The 20,421-nt window shown below is 34.7% G+C and overlaps 1 protein-coding gene and 1 pseudogene across 8 annotated transcripts; one reads left to right on the top strand and one right to left on the bottom strand.

The window, feature by feature from the left end:
• Window positions 1-14: 14 nt before the first annotated feature.
• LOC129303967 (uncharacterized) lies at window positions 15-4,984 on the top strand. 8 transcript variants are annotated; one of them, XR_008591567.1, is made up of 11 exons: window positions 15-231; window positions 1,217-1,380; window positions 1,694-1,798; window positions 2,052-2,108; window positions 2,290-2,370; window positions 2,622-2,656; window positions 3,171-3,260; window positions 3,369-3,528; window positions 3,601-4,142; window positions 4,336-4,402; window positions 4,785-4,984. XR_008591567.1 is itself a non-coding variant. In XM_054943568.1 (9 exons), the coding sequence occupies exons 1-9, from the start codon at window positions 99-101 to the stop codon at window positions 3,718-3,720; spliced, it is 945 nt and encodes a 314-aa protein (XP_054799543.1). In that variant the 5' UTR covers window positions 15-98; the 3' UTR covers window positions 3,721-4,984. The 8 variants fall into 8 exon arrangements, 2 of the variants coding, with proteins under 2 accessions (XP_054799543.1, XP_054799544.1); XR_008591562.1 differs by having other exon boundaries at window positions 4,336-4,984; XR_008591566.1 differs by having other exon boundaries at window positions 3,601-4,194; window positions 4,336-4,984.
• Window positions 4,985-6,801: 1,817 nt separating this feature from the next.
• Window positions 6,802-13,237, bottom strand: LOC129302593 (serpin-ZXA-like; annotated as a pseudogene).
• Window positions 13,238-20,421: the final 7,184 nt, after the last annotated feature.

The raw sequence follows: 20,421 nt of genomic DNA, 5'->3' as shown, positions 1-20,421 counted from the left end.
ACCGCTCGCTTATGTTTGGGAGGGTCGACACAGGAAATCCGAATTGGATGAACAGTTAGCCATATTACTCGAATTTGCTTGGTAGTTCCGTTCTTGCCATGGATTCTCTTTCAAAGATTGGATGCCTAACGTTGTATCGTACTGTTCACATCCCAAGAATCCCTGTCCGGAGTGCTTCTTTCACTAGGAATAGTTCACTGGTTTCAGTTTTAAGAGCTGGTCCGTCTTCAGGTTGGCATTTCTCTTTGTTCTCATTTTTCTTTGATTGAAATGTGAATGGTGTATCAGGTTTTGAACCTTAAATTTCATGTGCCATTGAGAAAGTTGAAACTGTACTTGAGGGATGAAGGGTTGGGGGGAAAGGGGGTTGGACGTCGAAGATTTCTTATGAAGTCCAGAATGGAATCATGCTACGAAATGGTTCCCGTACATTTGTTTGATTAGATGTTCTTACGGTTCTTATGCACCAAAGAAGAAGGTAGGCTATTGATAAAACGAATTTATTGATTCAACAACCTTCTCATTACAGTGCTTACTCCTATTTGTAATTGACTATGAGAGCATGGTCTACAGAACCCAAGTCACGTGGTTATTCGTAACTACTTGTGACTCTGTCATTCTGACGAATTACTAAACTCGTAATGTTAACTACTGAAATACTGCTAATTCCCAGAACAACTTATGATTCTTCTCAAGAGTGGCGGTGTGTTGAACATAATCTCAAGTTACAATTAACTTTCTTGTGTTAGTGAAACAACTTAAATTCGCTTGTGTTGTTTGATCTTTTGAGGTAATGAAAGAAATGCTTCGTAAATTGGTTTCTGTTCCCAATCATCTGGATGAGCCATATGCTTTTATGTCATGGTGTTGCTCATTTTATTTTGATTCCTTGTTATTATAGGTGCCTCCTAGAAAATCTCACGAGTGTTTGTTCTTTAGGGGCTTAAGACATTCTCAATTGTTTTTAACCCTATCTTCATTAAAATATGACCATTTTGCCATTGGGCAGATTAGATGTTCTCATCTTGACTTCTCTTGATATCGGGCCTTCTCTCCATAAATAATACTATTGTACCTTTTGCATCAATCGAAGCATGTATCCTGTCGTAATGGTTTTCATTCTTTTAGCATTTGAGTAGTTGCCAGCGGTCTCCTTTCATGCCTGTTGCCACCTGCTTATGCTAAAAGTTAGTAGTTTGATATTCTTTATTTTTAGCGAGTAATTTGGATGGGGATGTATTACAAATTTTTTTCAAAGAGAGAGAACTGAACGGTGATTTTATATCAAGAGCTTCTGATTTATTGTGGCTGAGGAAGTTCAGAAATTCTGTTGACTCTAATAGTAGCGAGCTGGCCAACACTTCTCAAAAAACCGAGCAGGTGCTGTTGGCTTCTAGTACTTAATTTCTGTGCTGAAGTAATTTACTTTTTTATTTAAATGTTGCTTTCCTTTTCAAATTTCAAGTAAAGCTAATTAGAGGTTATAAATCATATGAAGTATTTCTGTTTCTACAATTATTTGCCTCTCATTCGATTCAACTGAAAGTGTATTTGTGTATGCTTTGATACAACAACAAACAACAACAACAAGCCTTTATCCCACTAGGTGGGGTCGGCTACATGGATTGTGTATGCTTTGATGAATCAAGCAATTCAAATGCAATGACATATTTAGAGTTTCTAATCTATGTAGATCATAGAGGGTGCTGACGATGATGGCTTTTTGAAGCTCTCAAGAACCCAAGAGTGGATATTAGGTGACAATACCGCACCAATGAATAAAAAGGCAGTTGCCAAGGTATGCCCAAAGTTATTCATTTTTAGATGTTGCGAACTTTTATTTTCCTCATTCATTTATTTTTGAGTCAGCTTCCATTGCTGATTAATAGATGGAGGGAAATTGGCTGTCAAAATGTTAAGTTACAATAATTGAATCTTTTTTTTTTTAAAATTATTTCAAAGTATTTTAGTTCAGATCTCCCTTTGCCAAAGAAAAACTGAAAAAGTTCTGAACTCAGTAATGTTTGACATTTTCCTTTGTATATTGACAGGCACTGCAAGACAGCAGTGAAAGACGGAAGAAACTAAACCTTCTTAAATACGAATCTGTATGATACTTGAACTCAGTATTTTATTTTTTGTCTTAAGTTAGTAAAATCAGTGTTTTCATGCCTCAGGGCTTGCACGGTTTGATTTATTATAGTTGTCCAGTGAGTTACTTGGAAAGAGAGAATAAGTTACTTGTTCACGTTTGTGTAAAATGCTGAATCTTTATTCTTTTCAATATAGCTCAAGAGGGAAATACTGCTTCTATCTGTGGGTATTGGATTGGCATGTAGTGGATATTGCTTGATAACTTTGTCAGTACAGGTTAGTGTTTTATTATGCTTATGCTAAGAAACCACGTTTTGTCACCCTAGATGGCTATTATAGAAGTTGAAAACAATAGCAAACTGCCTCTATTACTTGGTTGTGTTTTATTAGATCACAAGAAGATTGACTATAAATGGACTCCATGCTCCATGGTGGAGGTTTCAAACCTTTTCTTTTATCTTAAAAATCAGCCTTTTGGAGCGTCTTGGCTTTAGCTGATATGATGATCTTTCCCATTTAACTTGCAGGCTGCTGTAAGTTATGCTATTGGAGTGCTTTTCAGGTTTGCTGTTGCATTTTAGTAGGTTGACATTGTCTTATCAAAACCATGGTTGATGAACTAGAGTAGTGATCACTGAACTAGAAAATGCTTCGAAAGAATTGGGCTTGCCTCATGGGATAATTCTTGAAAGTTGGTCTTTCTTCTATCCTTCTGAAAAACACAGGCAATTTGTTTTAGCTGTTTGTACCTTTTGGTCTGTCTTTACTACCAGGTCATTTCAGTTTTCCTATCAGAGATAACAAGAAAAAGCTGTTTTCAGCCTTTGCGCCCAAGAAAAAGTATCTTGTCCAAATGGATAGGGTGTGGTTAATATTATCATCGTGTTTTTTGCTCTTTCTGGGGTAATGAAAGGTGGTCCTTTGTGGTTCTGCCTCCTCAGGATTGGTCCAGAAGGAAGGATAGATATACTATGTGTGTGAGATAGAAAGAGAGAGAAATAAAAGTGGAAACATCTCTTAGAACTGCTTCTGTTGTTGGTTATAGTGGTATCTGACTGCTATCATTTTCAATGCAGTTGCTTGTACCTTCAGCTTTTGTATCAACATGTAGACAACCTATCTAGCGAAGATGTTCCTCAAATTTTCATGAAAAAGAAGTCAAAGAAGTAAAATTGAAAGCTTTGCTTTGATTTAATCATGCCATTTAACATCTTATGATGTTGGCATTTGTTAAGCCCTTTGTTTTGACTAAATAAGATTTTAATTGTAACCAGAATTGGTATAAGAAGTGAGGACCTTCAGGATTTATTGGAGAGATCAATCAAGGGTGTTAGCATTTCGCTTTCATCTCCAAGACTTGTGATCCCAGCAGCAATTTTTGGACTTTGGGTTCTGTGTCATCACTATATATTGGACGACTTCTTTGATTTTCAGGTAAACTTTGGAAATATGGTATTGGTTGTGGTATTTGTTCAGTTGTAATAAATTTATTTTTGTTCAATCCAGATTGTGCCAGCCATGTTTGGGATGTTTGCCTACAAGGCTGCTGTTCTTGTGCAAGTTTATAGAGACAATGAAGACTTGCAATTTGTATTTCCAGAAAATAAGGAAGGCTCAAGTGATTGAAATACAAGTTTTGCTGTTGCTCAGTACCATAATTTACATTCGTTATTTTTGAATCTTTCACAAGCTGAGCAGCATCCTGAACTTGTCTTGTAAATACCTTGTAACAATATTGATGATGATCAGATTTTATTAACTTCTCTGTGTGCATCTCAAGCTCATGAGATAATAGAGCTTGCAGCTAACCCTTTTCATTTTCATAGTATACATGGCTTCCTTTTGATGCAAGGCTAAGAACATGATCATCACTATTGTCTTCCCCCCATACTATAATGTTGTCAATATACCTCCATTTTTTATGTGTTTCTGACTATAGTGTAACTTTATGGAATTGCAACGTGTTATGGTACCCTGCTTATTACGTAGTCACGCTGTGTTAACTGATGTCAAGAAGAATGGTCAAACTGCTATTTCAACTATGACAGGTGATTACAAATATATAAATAGAGCTTTATTGTTCGAATCAAATCTTGTAAAGTTAGTATGCTCTATCTTGCTCCTCTGAATGCTATCTGTTTTATTTGGTTGGATTATGTTTTGATTTGTTGATTTTATAGTTGCTAATTTTCTTTTCTTTCAACACTGATTTTTTCATTTATTTCTTTGCTTCAATTGCAGATGAAGTTTCTTGTTTCAGCTCCTGAACCAAGAAAAAGTTGCATCCCTGACCATTATAAATGTACAGGTTTTTACTTGACCTTTTCAGAAGAGTCATTAGCCAGTATTTTTTGGCAAAAAAAAAAAAAAAAAACTAGCCAATGATTTGAACCATTAAGAGACATTGTAATAATACATGGTTGATACTCTTGGCTTCTCAAGTTTGAGTGTCAGGTGTCAATTTCGAACCTTCAAGTTTCTATGGAATCACACACACATTTCTGATCTGACTTGATTGAGGATAAATTCATGAAATAAGAATTATTTGTGTAGTATAATATTGATAGCTGAAACAACACTACAACGTACACACATTTTTAATGAATCCCCTTCCTTTGATCTTTATTTTGGCTATTGGGAAAAATCAGGATCATAAGCGTAGCCGCTGTTCATCTTTTGTATGGCAATAGGGGTGATTGGTGGTATGGAAGATGGATGATGATGCCAATCAGCTACCCGCCATTGCGATAGTGGCATCAACCGACAATATGTAATTCTACTAGCTCTGCCTATAAGATCGTTTTGTATGTTATTTTTTATTTTCATTATAGGCATTAACAGTGGGAAGTGTTAAAAGAACTATTTTTAAGTTATACGTTATTTTTGTCCAGTAGGATAATGCTTTTTGTTGTTGTTGATATTAAGCTTTCTACACTGGATTCCTGCATTAGAATATTGAAAAACAAAAGTATAGGGACCTAAAACATCAAAAAAAAGTGCATAGATTTATAGTAAAAATCAACCAAAGTGTAAGGATTTAAAGTTATATTTTTTCTATATATATATATGTATGTATGTATGTATACTTTTTTATTTCATGGTGGCCACGGACCAATGAACACATTATATATAATTCACTCGGTAGGTGTATCACTGGTTAAGTTGGGTGGGTCAAAGTTGGAAAGAAAAAGAATTTTAGAAAAAAGTTTTAAGCCTATGATGGATTTCATGTTTAGCCATCTAGCCATGTGAACTAGAGTTGGGAAATGGGCGAGTTTGGCCCTAATGGGCCCTACCAATAAGGGCCTAAGTCCTTAAGTTTGATTTTTTCATTTTTAATTCATTTTATAAGGCCCGAGTCTTATTTGAAAGGTTCAGGGCTAGGCCTGCAAACCCTATTTTAAAAAAATTTAAAATAAAATTAAGCACTGCAAATTAATTAAAATATTTTGAAATTAAAAAAATTTAAAATTCTCATAATTTTTAAAAATTAAACAACACACATTTAAAAATTAAATTAATTATAACAGTTATCAATCAAAACTCAAATCAGGTGAATAAGTTATTTTTTATGATCAGAGTGTATAATCAAAATAAAAAAAATTTAACAAGGTTAATCAAGTGGGTGAATAATAAGGTGTGTATAATCAAAATAAAAATAAAGAAAACTAAATAAACAAAAAGAAAAATGTTTTGGAGCATTGCCTTGAAGCTTTGACTAAAATTTTTAAGTACTTTATAAATTATAATAAGAAGAGAGATTAAGATTGTTGTCATACCCTCATGATCATCCCATTTAGGAAAACGAGATAACTTCTCTCAGATAACTAAGGTAGTAAAATGTGCACTTCCTCTTTAGTCTGATTTAACCATCAGGGCATGGCATTAATTCATTTGTCAAATTTGAGAGGCTTTCTCAAATGGAAGAAGGAGAAAGCTTAAACAGTTGCTTACATCCTTATTGTTCTGTTATCTAATTGAATGACAAGTGTAATTTTTTTTTCCATGTCATTATCCATCTTACTTTTCTATCCTAACTCTGTTCAGCAAGTGTCTCCAACCCCCAGAAAACTAGCGGCCAAAAACAGAGACGGCCACACAGACAAACACAAAATGCTCGCTTTCTTCAACGTCAATGACGAAGACAGCTTGCCCCGTTCCATCTCTTACTCTTATTATCTATCTCAAATAGATTCCAACAACATGACAAAAAGGACAGCAGAGCCTCTGACAACCATCCCGGCTCAAACAAGTTAGGGCAGAGTTGATTCCAACAAACCCTATTCCCTGTTGTGTTGAGTTCAAATGCTGCATCATCCTCCACCAAGTCTGCAACTTTAACATTACCCGCCAAATACCCACAATAAGGTATATGACAGCTTGTTATTATTGGTTTTGCTTAAGTCTTCAGCTCAGCATTCTGCAACTTTATCCTCTGCTTTGTAATTAATACTTTAGTTCTCACTGTGGTTTTATTTATTTATTTTTTGCTTTTTTGGGCAATTGTTGATTCCCTGGGGCAGTGGTGGTAAAATAATTACCAACAGGGACACACATAAAATTATCAGTTGGGTAAAGTACTGCTTATTGGCAATGGAGATGGAGAGCAGAAGCATTCATTTTTGGGGCTTTAGACTCTTATCTTAACGGAATTAAAATAATAAAAGCAAGATGGTTGATTATGCTGGAAAACATTTACTCCTCATTTGTTAGTTATTAACATCACCAACAAGGATATACACAACTGTATACAAGCTTTCCCAACGGAAGAAAGAAATACACATAGCCTTACTAGGTTATCATCTCTCCTGTAAGGAATTTTAACCTCGGACATTTTTTGTTCTCATAGAAGAGATGACACGTTCTAAAGAAAGATTAAAACCATTCAAGAATATGGATGATAAAATACATCACTAATCTTTCTCACCATTGGTATCATTATAGTGCCATGCTCAAGAAGCCAATAGTGGGTTCAGCACTGCTCCGATGAAGAACACTGCCATGGAAGTCTCTTCCCTTATCATGAACATGAAGGGATGGTCAGCCACAAAGCTTGGCAGCCTGGCAGATAATAACCTAAAAGCAGCAGCTGTGCTAGCTGCAGCTTCTGTTCCCTATAATACTTATAAGACACATTTAATTATCTCATCAAAATTAAATAAGAGTAGTTAAATTATTAACTTTACATGTGAAAAGAACCTCTATTTAAATGAAAAGTTTTTAAATTTGTATTACATTCTCTCTTATCAATGATGAGTTTATAGATGGGTAATATTGAACAAATATAATTAATATTTTATCAAGTGTTTTGTGTTAAAGACTGAAGAATCATTCTAAAAAATGCAAAAAGCGCCCTATAATAAGATCAAAGAGATTAAAAACTGTAACAAGGCGTAATATTCACAAGTCATAAGAAGAAAATAGTACAATTTATTTATCAAATTTTGTATAATATATTTGATATTATTTATTGTGTACCCCCTGGAAGATTTTTTTTATTTAAATTTATACAAAGGGGAGCAGAAAAAGAAAATGGAAAATGACAATCAGGTCCCAAAAAAAATGAATTAATGATAATTAAATTCTCGATGAAATTTTATATAAAATGAATTATAAATATCAATTTAAATAATTATAAACAGAAATTTCTGTTATAATTTAAAAATTATATTTGATATTTAAATAATTATTTTCAATTGAAACTCTTGAATTTAATAATTTTGATTAATATTTTTAACTTATTTAACTGGTATTAATTTAAACCTAGCTGTTATTCTCCAAAAAGGGGAAAAAAACAAAGAAAGAAACAGAAAAGCAAGTAAGGAGGCCTCGGCAAAGTCATGCGAGACAAGTTATCAGGAGCAAGAGGGTGAAACCTAGTAGGAAGAGACAATCCACGTTGAGCTAGAGAGTGCGCGTCTTCATTATAGTCACGTTCCACGTGGTGCTACATAAAGTACTGGATGGAATTGAATTGGAGCCTGACCCAAAATTTGATTTCTTTTATAAAAATGATTGAGTTAGAAAATCATAATTCGATCTGATCTAGTGATAATTAAAAATTAATAGAGTCGAACTTGGTTCATAGGACTAAAAGACTGGTCCTATTAGTCCAGTATTTATTTAGCTTTTTCCCCCTTTTTCCTCTATGAGAGGTAATAATTTATTTTAATCTAATAAACTCAATTAAGAAGATAAAAATATTTATAACCGTAAATCCATAGTAATTTTCAACAAGAAGAAAAAAAATATTTTAGTTACAATTTAAGTGATCCAAATTATTAAATTATTAATAATCTTAATTTATTATTATAAATAATTAGTAAATTAATTATAATTATATTAAATAAATTTAATAGGATCAGATTAGATCAAGTGGTTCAGATGTCCAATTTCTTGTTCAGTTTAATCCGAAAAAACAGTTTAGTCTTTTTAATCTTTTTAATTCTAAAGGATCAGCTTTCAATAGGACTGGACAAGACATGACCTCCTCATGTCAAACTGGATCGAACAGGAGTAGAGGACTTCTGCACAGCCTTACTTCCACGAGTTGAATAAATCTCAAATCCCATGCATGCTTAAGTCCCATAAAACACGCCGAGATCTCTCCTGCTAAGTGCATGAAGAATGTCTTCATCAGCTAATTTACACCATGTACAGGTTGCAGCATCGCTCATACGCTTCTTCATTCTCAACTGGTTAGTCAGCAATAGATCATGTAGAACCATGCATCCACATAAAATGATTTACATATCTGCAGTACTCAAAGCTTTCAGATTTTAGACCACACATAGACGAGGGAGGAGAATCATCCCCTCTTAATAACGAGTAAGCAGATTTTGACAGTAAAATGATGGTACTTCGCATGTTTCCATCTCACAGCTTCCCGCCCATTCTCCAAGTACAAATTTCAATACTTTTTTTTTTTTTGGGGGTGCCAAATTTCAATACCAGACTGAAGAAAATCCCAAGTTTGTTTGATTCCACCCCAAAGTCTCGAAACAGCCCATTTACGGTCCACTTTGGGTATCAAGTTAGAACCACATGAATAAATACTTCTGTCAGCTTCAGCCTAGGGAGAGAGCCCTCTTTGTTGTGAATTAACCCCCAACCAGCTTTCATTGAAAAAGCTTGGTTCCATCCCAAGCCACAACATGGATCTTCTTGCTCTCAGTAGTTGAATCCCATAAAAAAAAAAAAAAATCCTGTGAATTCTTTTCAACAGCCTCACAAGTAGACACTGGGAGTAAGACTGTTTGCATAGGATACACAGGAATAGCAGACATGACAAAAGAGATCAACGTGTTCCTACCTGCAAAGGAAATCTTGTTTGCTTGTATAAAAAAAAAAAAAAAAATCTTGTTTGCTTTCCACCCACTTAACCAGGGCTTTCACTTTTATCAACAACATAATTATAAGTACTCTTATGAAGACGATTGTGGCATATGGGAACTCCAAGATATTTGCCCAAATCTGACGTAAAGGAGAAACCCAACATCTCGCTCACTTGTATTCTAGTATGGTCTGTGAGTGTTCATTAGTTGAATCGGTTGGTGAAATTTGGAAATAAAATAGTGATAATGAAAGAAGTTGTGAGGGTTAGTTGTACTCCTTCCTTAAAAAATATACAACATTTTGAGTTTTTCAAAGTGCAGTTAAGAAGTTTTTCCAAAAATATAAGTAAATAATTTTGAGGTATATTAAAGTAGTAATTAAAAAAGTGAATTTTAAAAATACCTTAATTATTAAAAGTATAATTCAGTTAAAAGTATCTTATAAGTTATAACATTGAACACAGGAGTCCTTAAATCACCTTATGATCATCAATTGAAATCATATTAGTTTTACCTCACTGTCGTTGCTGTCATAGTAATAATGAGTGCCTAAGGAGATTTAGAACAACTCCATAATTATCCCTGCATCTTAATTATAAAGTAAACATGCAAATAATAATAATAATAATAAAATCATTTGGAGCTTGGTCTAGCTGAAAGGATTAATCTTTCGAAACACGGTGAACTAAAACTCAAATTTTTATTAAGAGAAGTGCTCATATTTAGTGTCTAATCATACTTTGAATAAGTTGTTTCTAACAAGTGAACACTTGTGAAAAATAAAAAATAAAAATAAATTCACCATAATGATTGGCCTAGCCTATGCCACGATGACTAACAAGAAGTACATAGATTATAAAACTCATCACTAATCATTCTCATTGTCAGTATCATAGTAGTGCCACGTTGAAGAAGCCAAGAGTGGGTTAAGCACCGCGCGAATGAAGAACAGACATGGAAGTGTCTTCCCTGATCATAAACATGAACGGATGGTTAGCTACGAAGCTTGCCACAGGATATGTGGCCATAAATTTCCTAAAGTAAAAGTAGCAAGTGTACAAATAGGCATTAGTCCCTGTGAAAGAGCAATGCTTAAGCACACGAGTTCTCGAGTTTGAGTTTATGTGAATGTAGAAAATGCTTTTGAAAGAGCTACCTTCAATTAGGCTCGACAGTAAATGAATCTGACCTAATCAGATAGCCATATTAAAAGAAAAGAAAGTGGCAGCTGCAGTAGTTGCAGCTTCTGTTCCTTCTTCATTGACTTTAACAAATGCCTTCTGCAAAATATTTGAAACATAAAGCGCGTGAGTTGATTAAGAATCTGAAACTTGTGTTAGCTCCTTAGGAGTGAAAGGCAAAGTCAAATCCTGATTCTTTCGCGTTGTCAATGGCTTCTTAGTTGAAAGAAAATTTAAATATTGGGATCTAAAATTCAGGAATTTCCTCTCTCCATAGTTCAAATTTTTTATTTAAAATTTGGGGGTTGAGAATAAAGTGTGAATTAGATTTGATAAGCCATCCTTTTCAGTGGAAGAAAGAAATACATGGAAAACTTTAGTGGGTTGCTTCCACTCTTGCAAGGAATGGTGAATACTTTATCATGTTCAAAAATCCGTAATAATATTTTTCATATATCTTGGTGGTCATGAAGGGAACTTCTACGATCTGTCTATTGAGAAGATTGAAACTTCTGGTTCTTGCCATGTTTGGATCAAACTTTCTGTCCCATGCTCCTTTGAAATATAATGCAGTGGTAATAAATAGTGTTATTTCTTGATCTAAGGAATCTGATGGAAAAATCTCCCTTATCAGTCTATTAGTTGCGTTTTCAGCTAATGAGTTCACTTCTTGTGCAACTTTATCAGCCTAATGAACAAAATCCATGGAATCATTCAGATCAAAGCTTTGCAATTTATTCTCCATACAGTTCCCACTTTGATGAGGAAACATGTAAAAAGTTGCAGTCTAAGAAAAAATGAGAGGGGGAGAGAGAGAGCGCTAAGTGCAAGTGAAGAACACAAAGATGAATAATCAAAGAGTACACCTTGTTTATGAAGTCAACCACTTCAATTTGGCTTCCGTAAATAGTTTTTACTCACTTCAAAACTAGTCTTGAAACCGAAAGTTTTTTCAACCCAAGCGTCATTGATGAAGGAAACAATTGGACTTCCACTATCAATGCCCTCAACATGCCATAAGCTTGAAACAAGTTGTGAAAATATTGAATTCAGATCATCTTTAGTATTTGATCCCAGAATTGAAAGAAGTTGTTCCAAGCTTTCTCCTTTTAATCCCGCAGCAACAAGGCTCAATATGATATGAAGAGATAGTGAGGATGACGCGAAATTGGAACCTTGTTGAACTTGTTTTTCAAGAACTCTGTAAGCCAATTGCAAACAGAAATAGTATATCTCTGTGAAGAGGATGCCACTCTTGTCAGCTTCGATGTACTTGGTCTTTTAAGCTTGCCTAAACTTACAAGAGAATGGGTTGTGATTTATAAAAATAAATACATGTGCCGGACATAAACAAATTATATTTTTCCTTTTGGCTGCCAAGAGATTTCTTATTTGTTTTACTTTCTTTTTCTTTAGAAACATCTATAGATATTACTAAGGCTGAGCTTAATTTTTAATTTTGCTCATAGCAATCCATGCCACTTTTACATTTCACCACTTCAAATTTCATACAGACATGTACAAGAGAAAAATTAATCGAGACATCAAAACTTTTTTTTTTCCTTAAAATAAAAAACACTAAACTATGAGAACCTAGTGTAAATATGTCATATGCCTTGAAACTAACTTGTTAGAACAACATATCTTAAAACTAATTCAAGTTAGCATAAGTGAGAGGGGCTCTCGTCATTTAAGTAAGAGGTTAGGGATTTGGATCCCAATCTTTATGCATGTAACAATTTAGTTGGAAGGAATCTACCATTTGCCCTTAATATTCGGGTCAAGATAATATTAGCTATTTGTAGGGCCTACTTTTTGTGCTAAAAAAAGATATCTTAACATATATTCATGAGTTCTTCAATAGCATGTTTTTGAACTTTGGACAATTTGTTACTTTTGACTTATTTACGTTAAATTGGTTCCCCTTTACATTCTTTTCTAGCAGGGAAACATACACAGAGAATCATACTCCTTGAAATTTTACCTGAGCTTGCACCTTTGAAGTTTGGTTTATATTTTACGCTTAGATTTGTTTAAAAGAGAAAAAAGATCTTGAGACAACCCTTTCCCAAGTAATGTTTGACATTAATTATTGCTACTTTTACCTATACTGATGTTTATAAAGATCATGATATATATGTTCCATAATTTGAGGAGCCAAGTTGGCCTTATATAAGCATACAACTCAATGAAATAAATAGGAAATACAAAAAATGATGAACCTTGGTGTGAAACATGTTAAAAAAAAAGATTTGTACCATTCAAGTATATAGATTATAGATCATCGCACCATTATTCATTCTCAGTATAACTTTCTCACTAGCGCCATGCTTAAGAAGCCAAGAGTGGGTCAAGCACTGCTCCAATGAAGAACACAGCCATTGAAGTCTCTTCCCTTATCATGAACATGAAAGGATGATCGGCCACAAAGCTTGGCATGGGCTACTTGACACAATCAAACTTACGAAAAGCTATTGTGCTGGCTGCAGCTTCTATTCCTTCTTCATTAACTTTAACAAATGACTTCTGTAGAATATTTGAAACATAAAGCTTGTGACTGTATGTAGAATCTGATACTTCTGTTTGCTCCCCAGGAATGAAAGGCAAGGTTAGTCCTAATTCTTCCATGTCCTCTGTGGCTTCCAAGTTGAAGGAAAATTTAAACCTTGGGATCCAAAATTTTAGAATTCCTCCTCTTTCCACAGTTCAAATTTTTGATTTAAAAATTTAGGGTTTCAGTTTAAAGTGTAAATTAAATTTGGTAAGCCATCCTTCTCATGAGGAAGAAAGAAATACATGGCAAACTTCAAAGGGTTGCTACCACTTTGGTAAGGAATGGTGAGTACTTTATAATTTTCAAATGATCTGTAATAATATTCTTCATTTCTCTCGGAGGTCAAGAAGGGAACTTGTACAATCTGCCGATTGAGAAGATTGAAACTTTCTGTTCTTGTCCTATTTTGATCAAACTTTCTGTCTTATGCTCCTTTGAAATACAGTGCATTGGTATGAACCAGCCTTATATCTTGATCTAAGGAATCTGATGGAAGAATCTCTCTTATCAATCCTTTAGTTGCATTTTCAACCCATGAGTTTACTTCTTGTGCCATTTTTTCAGCCTGTGAACAAAATCCATAGAATCAATCAAACGCTTTGCAAATTGTTCTCCATGCAGATCCACTCTGATAGGGAAACATGTGAGAAGTTGCAAAATGCAGAGAAACGAAAGAGAGAGCTGAGTAAAGAACAAAATTATTTATGAAAGAGTACCTTGTTTATGAAATCAACCACTTCAATTTGGCTTCTGTAAATATTTTTGACTATCTCTTCAACACTAGTGTTCAAACTAAACGTTTTTTCCACCCAATTGCCATTAATAAAGGACAGAATTGGACCTCCACTTTCAGTGCCCTCAACATGCCTTAAGATAGAAACAAGTTGTGAAGACACTGAATTCAAATCATCTTTACTCTTTGATCCTAGAAATGAAAGAAGCTGCTCCAAGGTTTTTCCTTTTGATCCAACAGCAACAATGCCCAATATTATATGAAGAGAAAGTGGGGATGACACGAAATTAGAACCCCTTTCAAGTTGTTTCTCAAGAACTCTATATGCTAATTGCAAATAGAAATCAGTGTTGAAGGAAATAGTGTTTTTTTGTGAAGGGGATGTGTTAGAACGCTCATGATAAAAGGAAACAAGAAGAACAATTCTATTGAGATAATATGGAACAAGAATCTCATTCTATTTTTCTCTCAATAGCCATGCTCAGGAGAATCTCCAAAGGATTTAAAAGAATGTTTTATTGATGATGATATGTTAGCCTTCTGAGTTGCTAAGCATATTTATAAGGGTGAACACAAATGAAATCTAGATAACTAGATAAAGAAAGAATAAAAATCTAAATCTAGATAACTAGATAATAAAAGACTAAATAAAATTCTAAATCTAAATAAGATCTCAATAAATTAATAAAAATCTAAATCTAATAAATATCCTAGATAATATGTAAATTAAATAACAAAATTTTAAATTAAAAACTAAATAACAAAATCAGATTTAATTTATCTTTTGTCATTTCTTTCGTGAATAAATCTTTAAAGGGATCTTATCATTACCCCCTCTTAAAAACTCAACTTGTCCCCAAGTTGAAAGGAGGGGAACTGAGCATGCAAAAGGTCGTAGTCCTCCCAACTAGACTCCTCTACCGGTCGCCCACGCCATTGTACTAGTAGTTCCAGCGAATTATGGCGGGTCTAGCGATGATCCAAGACTTGGTTAGGTTCTATATAGAATTCTAAATCAGCAGATAATGGTAGGGATACTGGAACATCGGGCAGATCAACCCCATGAGCAGGCCGTAAAAGAGATACATGGAAAATGGGGTGAACTCGTGCATCTAAGGGAAGTTCCAGTTCATAAGCTACCTTCCAATCTTCTTAAGAATCTTATAAGGTCCAAAGAAATGAGGTGACAATTTTTCAAACTTCCTCTTGGTGAGTGATCGTTGTTGAAAAGGCTGTACTCGCAACCACACAACATCCCTATCAACATACTCGACTTCTCTCCTATGCTTGTTAGTATACGCCTTCATCTGGTCCTGGGCCTTCCGCAGGTCATCCTTTAGGAGTTTGAGCATTGCATCTCTTTTTTCCAATTGATCTTCCAAATCAGCTATAAGCGTTTCACCTTTCACATAAGGAAGTAAGGTAGGCGGATCTTTACCATATACTAGCTTGAAAGGAGAAGAGGTGGTTGATGTATGGTGACTTGTATTGTATGAGTATTCTGCCTAACAGAGAAATTTGTGCCATAATTAAGGTTGTTCATGGGCGAAACATTGTAAGTAAGCTTGAAGACCACGGTTGACCACCGCCATTTGACCATCTGTTTAGGGATGATATGCGGTACTCAATTTTAACTTGGTTTGGCTTAGCCTGAATAATTCTTGGCAAAAAGAAACTCATAAAGATAAGGTCTCTATCAGAGACTATTGAGTGAGGTACCCCATGCAGATGGATAATTTCTTCACAAAAGATTGCTGTAACCTTCTTGGCAGTGTAAGGATGTGCAAGGGCAATAAAGTGGGCATATTTACTCAAACAGTCTACTACGACTAATATAACCTCAAAACCACTTGACCTTGACCTTGGAAGACCTGTGATGAAGTCAAGAGCTATGTCTTCCCAAATCTGAGAGGGTATGGGTAAGGGTTGAAGTAGACTAGTCGGTGCTAAAGTTTGATACTTGTTTTGTTGACAAATGATGCATTGTCGCACATATGCCTTCACATCTATTTTCATGGAAGGCTAGTAAAAGTTCTCTGTAAGCTGCTTAAATGTCTTAAGAAAACCACCATGTCCACCCACAACAGATAAGTGAGCTTTTGCTAGTAGCTGGGGTTGTAATTGTGATGTGTAAGGAATGGCAACCCGATTATCATAAAAGAGCTTGTGGTCAACCAGGTGGAATTTTGGTCGAGAAGACGGGTCCCTTTTGAGATCCAGTATGATCTCACTAGTAAAGGGATTGAGTTCCAACTCAGACGGGAGATCGTGTAACTCAGAGGTGAAAGGTACTGCCATTTAAAAAAAATCAGCATGTTAGGGATGTCTTGACAAAGCATCAGCTCCCTTATTATCTACACCCACCTTGTGAATGATAATGAAATTAAATGGCAAGAGCTTAATGATCAATCTTTGCTGAGTATTAGTTGTGATACATTGTTGTAATAGATATTGAAGGCTAGCATGATCTGACTTCATGAAAAAATGTCTCCTAAGGAGGTAATGGCACCATTTTTGTACTACAAGAACTAATGCCAAGAGCTCACGATCATAAGCTGACTTGTAGCGATTAGAAACAGAAAAACCTTTACTAAAATAAGCAATCAGATGATTGTTTTGTAAGAGAATAGCTCCAATCCCTTCTGTCGATGCATCATACTCAATTGTAAATTCCATCTCAAAATTAGGTAACTGTAAGATGGGGGCTATCATTAGTGCAAGCTTAAGGCAATTGAAGGCCTTTTGAGCTTGCTCAAACCATGAAAAGGCATCTTTTTTAGTCAGCTCTATAAGTGGGCGTGCAATGATCCCAAAATTCTTCACAAAATGTCAGTAATACCCTGCAAGGCTTAGGAAACCACACAATTCCTTCACATTTTTTGGAACATGCCATTCCCGTATTGCCTCTACCTTTTCCACCTCTACTTCTACTCCTTGAGTAGATATTTTGTGCCTTAGGAAAGGAACTGGTGGCCTTCCAATAAAGCATTTTTTTTAAATTGACGTAGAATACATTTTCTTGCAAGGTCCCTAATATTGTGTGCAAGTGGTCCTAATGCTGTTGAAAAGAGGTACTGTATACTAGGATGTCATCAAAAAATACCAGTACAAATTTCCTTAGATAAGGGCGAAACAAATCGTTCATAACAGATTGAAAGGTAGCTGGGGCATTGGTTAAGCCAAATGGCATAACCGTGAATTCATAATGCCTAGAGTGAGTGCAAAAAGCAATTTTATGAATATCCTCAGGTAGCATCCGAATTTGGTGGTATCTAGAACGAAGATCTAGTTTGGAAAAATAGACAACCCCATGCAATTCATCTAATAACTCATCAATATTGGGCATTGGATACTTATCTGGGATTATAATATTATTTAATTTTCGGTAAGCCATGCAAAAACGCCATGAACCATCTTTCTTTATGACCAATAAGACTGGGCTTGCAAATGGACTAGAACTAGGTCGAATAAAGCCCTTTTTCAGCAATTCTTCAACTTGTTTCTCAATCTCTGTCTTTTGATAATAAGGGTACTTATATGGCCTCAAATTGGGAGGGTTAGTCCCAGGTTACAAGGGAATGGCATGTGAGTGGTTTCTAACGGGAGGCAAATTGGTATGTTCTTCAAAAACTAATGAAAATTCTTTAAATAGTAGCTCTGGGTTGAAATATTGAGATTGGTTAGACTCAACAAAAGCTTCTATAGGTTGTAGAGAATTAAATTGAGCACCTTTAGTAGTATTAGGAACCCCCTGGAGCTGATACTTCTTGCCATTCAACCAAAAAATCATGAATAATTTATTCCAATTGGCTTGCACTTTATTAAGAGATGCTAGCCATTTAATATCGAGATCTAGATCAACCCCTCCAAGTGTAAAAGGGAAGAAGTTTTCCTTAATGGTTAGCCTAATTAGATGTATCTCTATATTTTTGCATATTCGATTGCATCGCACAATGCTACTATCACCAATTTAAACTCCAAAAGAAGAAATATACTGTGTAAGTAGTTGGAGATCTTGCACAAGTGCCTCAGAAACAAAATTATGTGTAGACCTACTATCTACCAGCAATAGTACCTCACGTGTGTTTATTATGCCCCTTAATTTCATTGTTGAACCCATGTTTCCTCCCAAAATAGCATTCAGAGATATTTCTGTGTTTTCAGGAGCTGCCTCTTCGAAGTCCGCATCTTCCCGAGGAGGAAGGAGCTCCTCACCTTCGTCCATGATTTCTAGCAGTGAGAATGAGTTGCTGTAATGATGACCCGGTCTGAACATCTCCCCACAGCAAAAACAGAGACCTTTGTCTCTTCGGCGCTGTTGCTCGGCGTTCCTAAAGGGGACTTTAGATGCCTTCGAACTCGCTGTTCTGGCCGAGGATGATGAAGACACTAGGATTCTGGAGCCTTCAAGTGGTGCATTCGGGTATGGGTTGCCAGAGAACAAATCTGAGGGTCTCTTCTGGTCTCGTGCAACTGATGATGCAGAGTAAGGAAATCGATTTGGGTTTGAAATTGATTGGGTCTGGGCTTACTCACACGCATCTTAGTCTCGAACTCCAGGGCAAGGCTTACTGCTTTGTAGACAGACCGAGGCTTATGAATGCGTACATCTGATCATAAATTTTCTTGCAATCCATTGAGGAAGACGCCTAGCAAACAGTGTTCAGGCTAATTTTTTACTCGGGCAGAGCGTTTGGCAAACTCAGCACGATATTCTTGTACAGATCCCTCTTGCTTGATGTTACACAAAAATTCATCAGGATTTTGGTATTCGGGAGGTCCGAAATTTTCTTGAAAGGCTGTCACAAGTTCATCCCAATAATGAAGGGTTCTTTCATGGTTGATCCAGGCGAACAAATCAAGTGCGTCTACTTCCAGATACATTGATGCCACATCTACCTTCTCTTCTTCAGGTGTGTCATAATGCTTGAAATATTTTTCTGCCTTTAAGAACCATCCTCGTGGGTCACCTCCATTGAATTTTGGAAGTTCAATTTTGGTGTGATGAGGCCTATTGCGTCTTCGATATTCATGCTTATCTTCACTTTCTTCTTCATAGTATTGCCTGCGATGAGTCTCCCTTGCTATCTTGCTTTTGGTGACTGCAGATGCTTCAAGGGCATCTACCTTTTCTTTTAGCAAATCAAGAGTCTCGAGTTTTAACGCAATGGCTACTAAATGGCCTGATACGAGTGAGTTTTGATTTTCTGGGGGGATATTGGATTCTGAAGGATTGGTTTCTTGACCAGTACGTGTGGTAACCATGGCTCTCTGATGCCAAATTATTAGAACGTTCAGATAAAAGAAAACAGGAAGAATAATTCTATTGAGATAATATGAAACAAAATTTTGTTTTATATTTCTCCTAGTGTTTGTTTGAATTTCAGTTGGATATAATAGATTATAAAAATAATTGATTAAGTGATAGATTAAATACTAATTTTTTAAAATTAATTTTAATAAAATTAAAAATATTTGAATAATTTAATTAAAATTAATTTTTAACTATATAAATTATTATATAATTTAATGTTTAAATATCAGATATCAATTTTTTGAAGATACAAAGTTTAACTTTTATTAAGAAAAAGAAAAAGGAAAAAGAAGAGAATTTGATTTTATTTTTATTAAATTATGTATTTTCTTTGTAATTTTTTCTTGAGCTTGTATTTGTAATTTTTCCTAATATTTTTGAAAGGAGGGAGCTTCTGAAAAAACGCACGTTTTGGCCCATAATTGATTTTTGATCATTTTCGACTGTTTGGATAATTGGCAAAAAAAATCAATTTTGGGGTCGAAAACGTGCGTTTTTCCCTTATCCAAATAGGCACTTAATAGCTACGCTCAGGAGAATTTTCAAAGAGTTTAAAAAAATATTCTATTGATGATGATATGCTAGTTTCTGAGTTGCTAAGCATATTTATAAGAGTGAATATAAATGAAATCTAGATAACTAGATAATGAAAGAATAAAATCTAAATCTAGATAACTAAATAATAAAAGACTAAATAAAAATCTAAATCTAAATAAGATCTCAATAAATGAATAAAAATTTAAATCTAATAAAATCTCCTAGATAATATGTAAATTAAATAACAAAATCTTAAATTAAAAACTAAATAATAAAATCAGATTTAATTTATCTTTTGTCATTTCTTTCGCGAATAAATCTTTAAGGAGATCTTATCAGGATGCATTCTCTTTGCTTCACCGTGCTTGCTTTGTTCGAAACGCTCAAAGTTATATAGATAATGGTGTGTGATCAACTCAATGGCTTGTGTGGGTCGGCCTGTTATATATTCTTCATTGAGCTGTCTATATTTTGCTTAACCTTTAAGGATACAATTAATATATTACAATATATAAATATCACAACACACAAGACTTGTTACAATGTTATTAATTTTGTATGAAATATAAAAATTTAACAAGCTGTAATGTTCATGAATCATAAGTAGAAAATAATACAATTTATTTATTAAATTTTGTATCAGACATTTGATATTGTTTATTTTGTGCCCCCTA

Source organism: Prosopis cineraria, unplaced genomic scaffold (genome assembly GCF_029017545.1).
Source record: "Prosopis cineraria cultivar Desert tree isolate PC_DT_omini unplaced genomic scaffold, ASM2901754v1 PC2, whole genome shotgun sequence".
NCBI lineage: Eukaryota > Viridiplantae > Streptophyta > Magnoliopsida > Fabales > Fabaceae > Prosopis > Prosopis cineraria.
The sequence above is the reverse complement of the archived record's forward strand: the minus strand, read 5'-3'. Positions and strand labels throughout refer to the sequence as shown.

What these genes read in the sequence shown, in the direction of transcription:
- LOC129303967 (XM_054943568.1), top strand. Translation starts at nt 99, where the DNA reads ATGGATTCTCTTTCAAAGATTGGATGCCTAACGTTGTATCGTACTGTT. An exon ending in AAGAGCTGGTCCGTCTTCAG is followed by an intron (nt 232 to 1,216) that starts GTTGGCATTTCT and finishes CTTTATTTTTAG; the next exon opens with CGAGTAATTTGGATGGGGAT. An exon ending in GCTATTGGAGTGCTTTTCAG is followed by an intron (nt 2,657 to 3,170) that starts GTTTGCTGTTGC and finishes TTTTCAATGCAG; the next exon opens with TTGCTTGTACCTTCAGCTTT.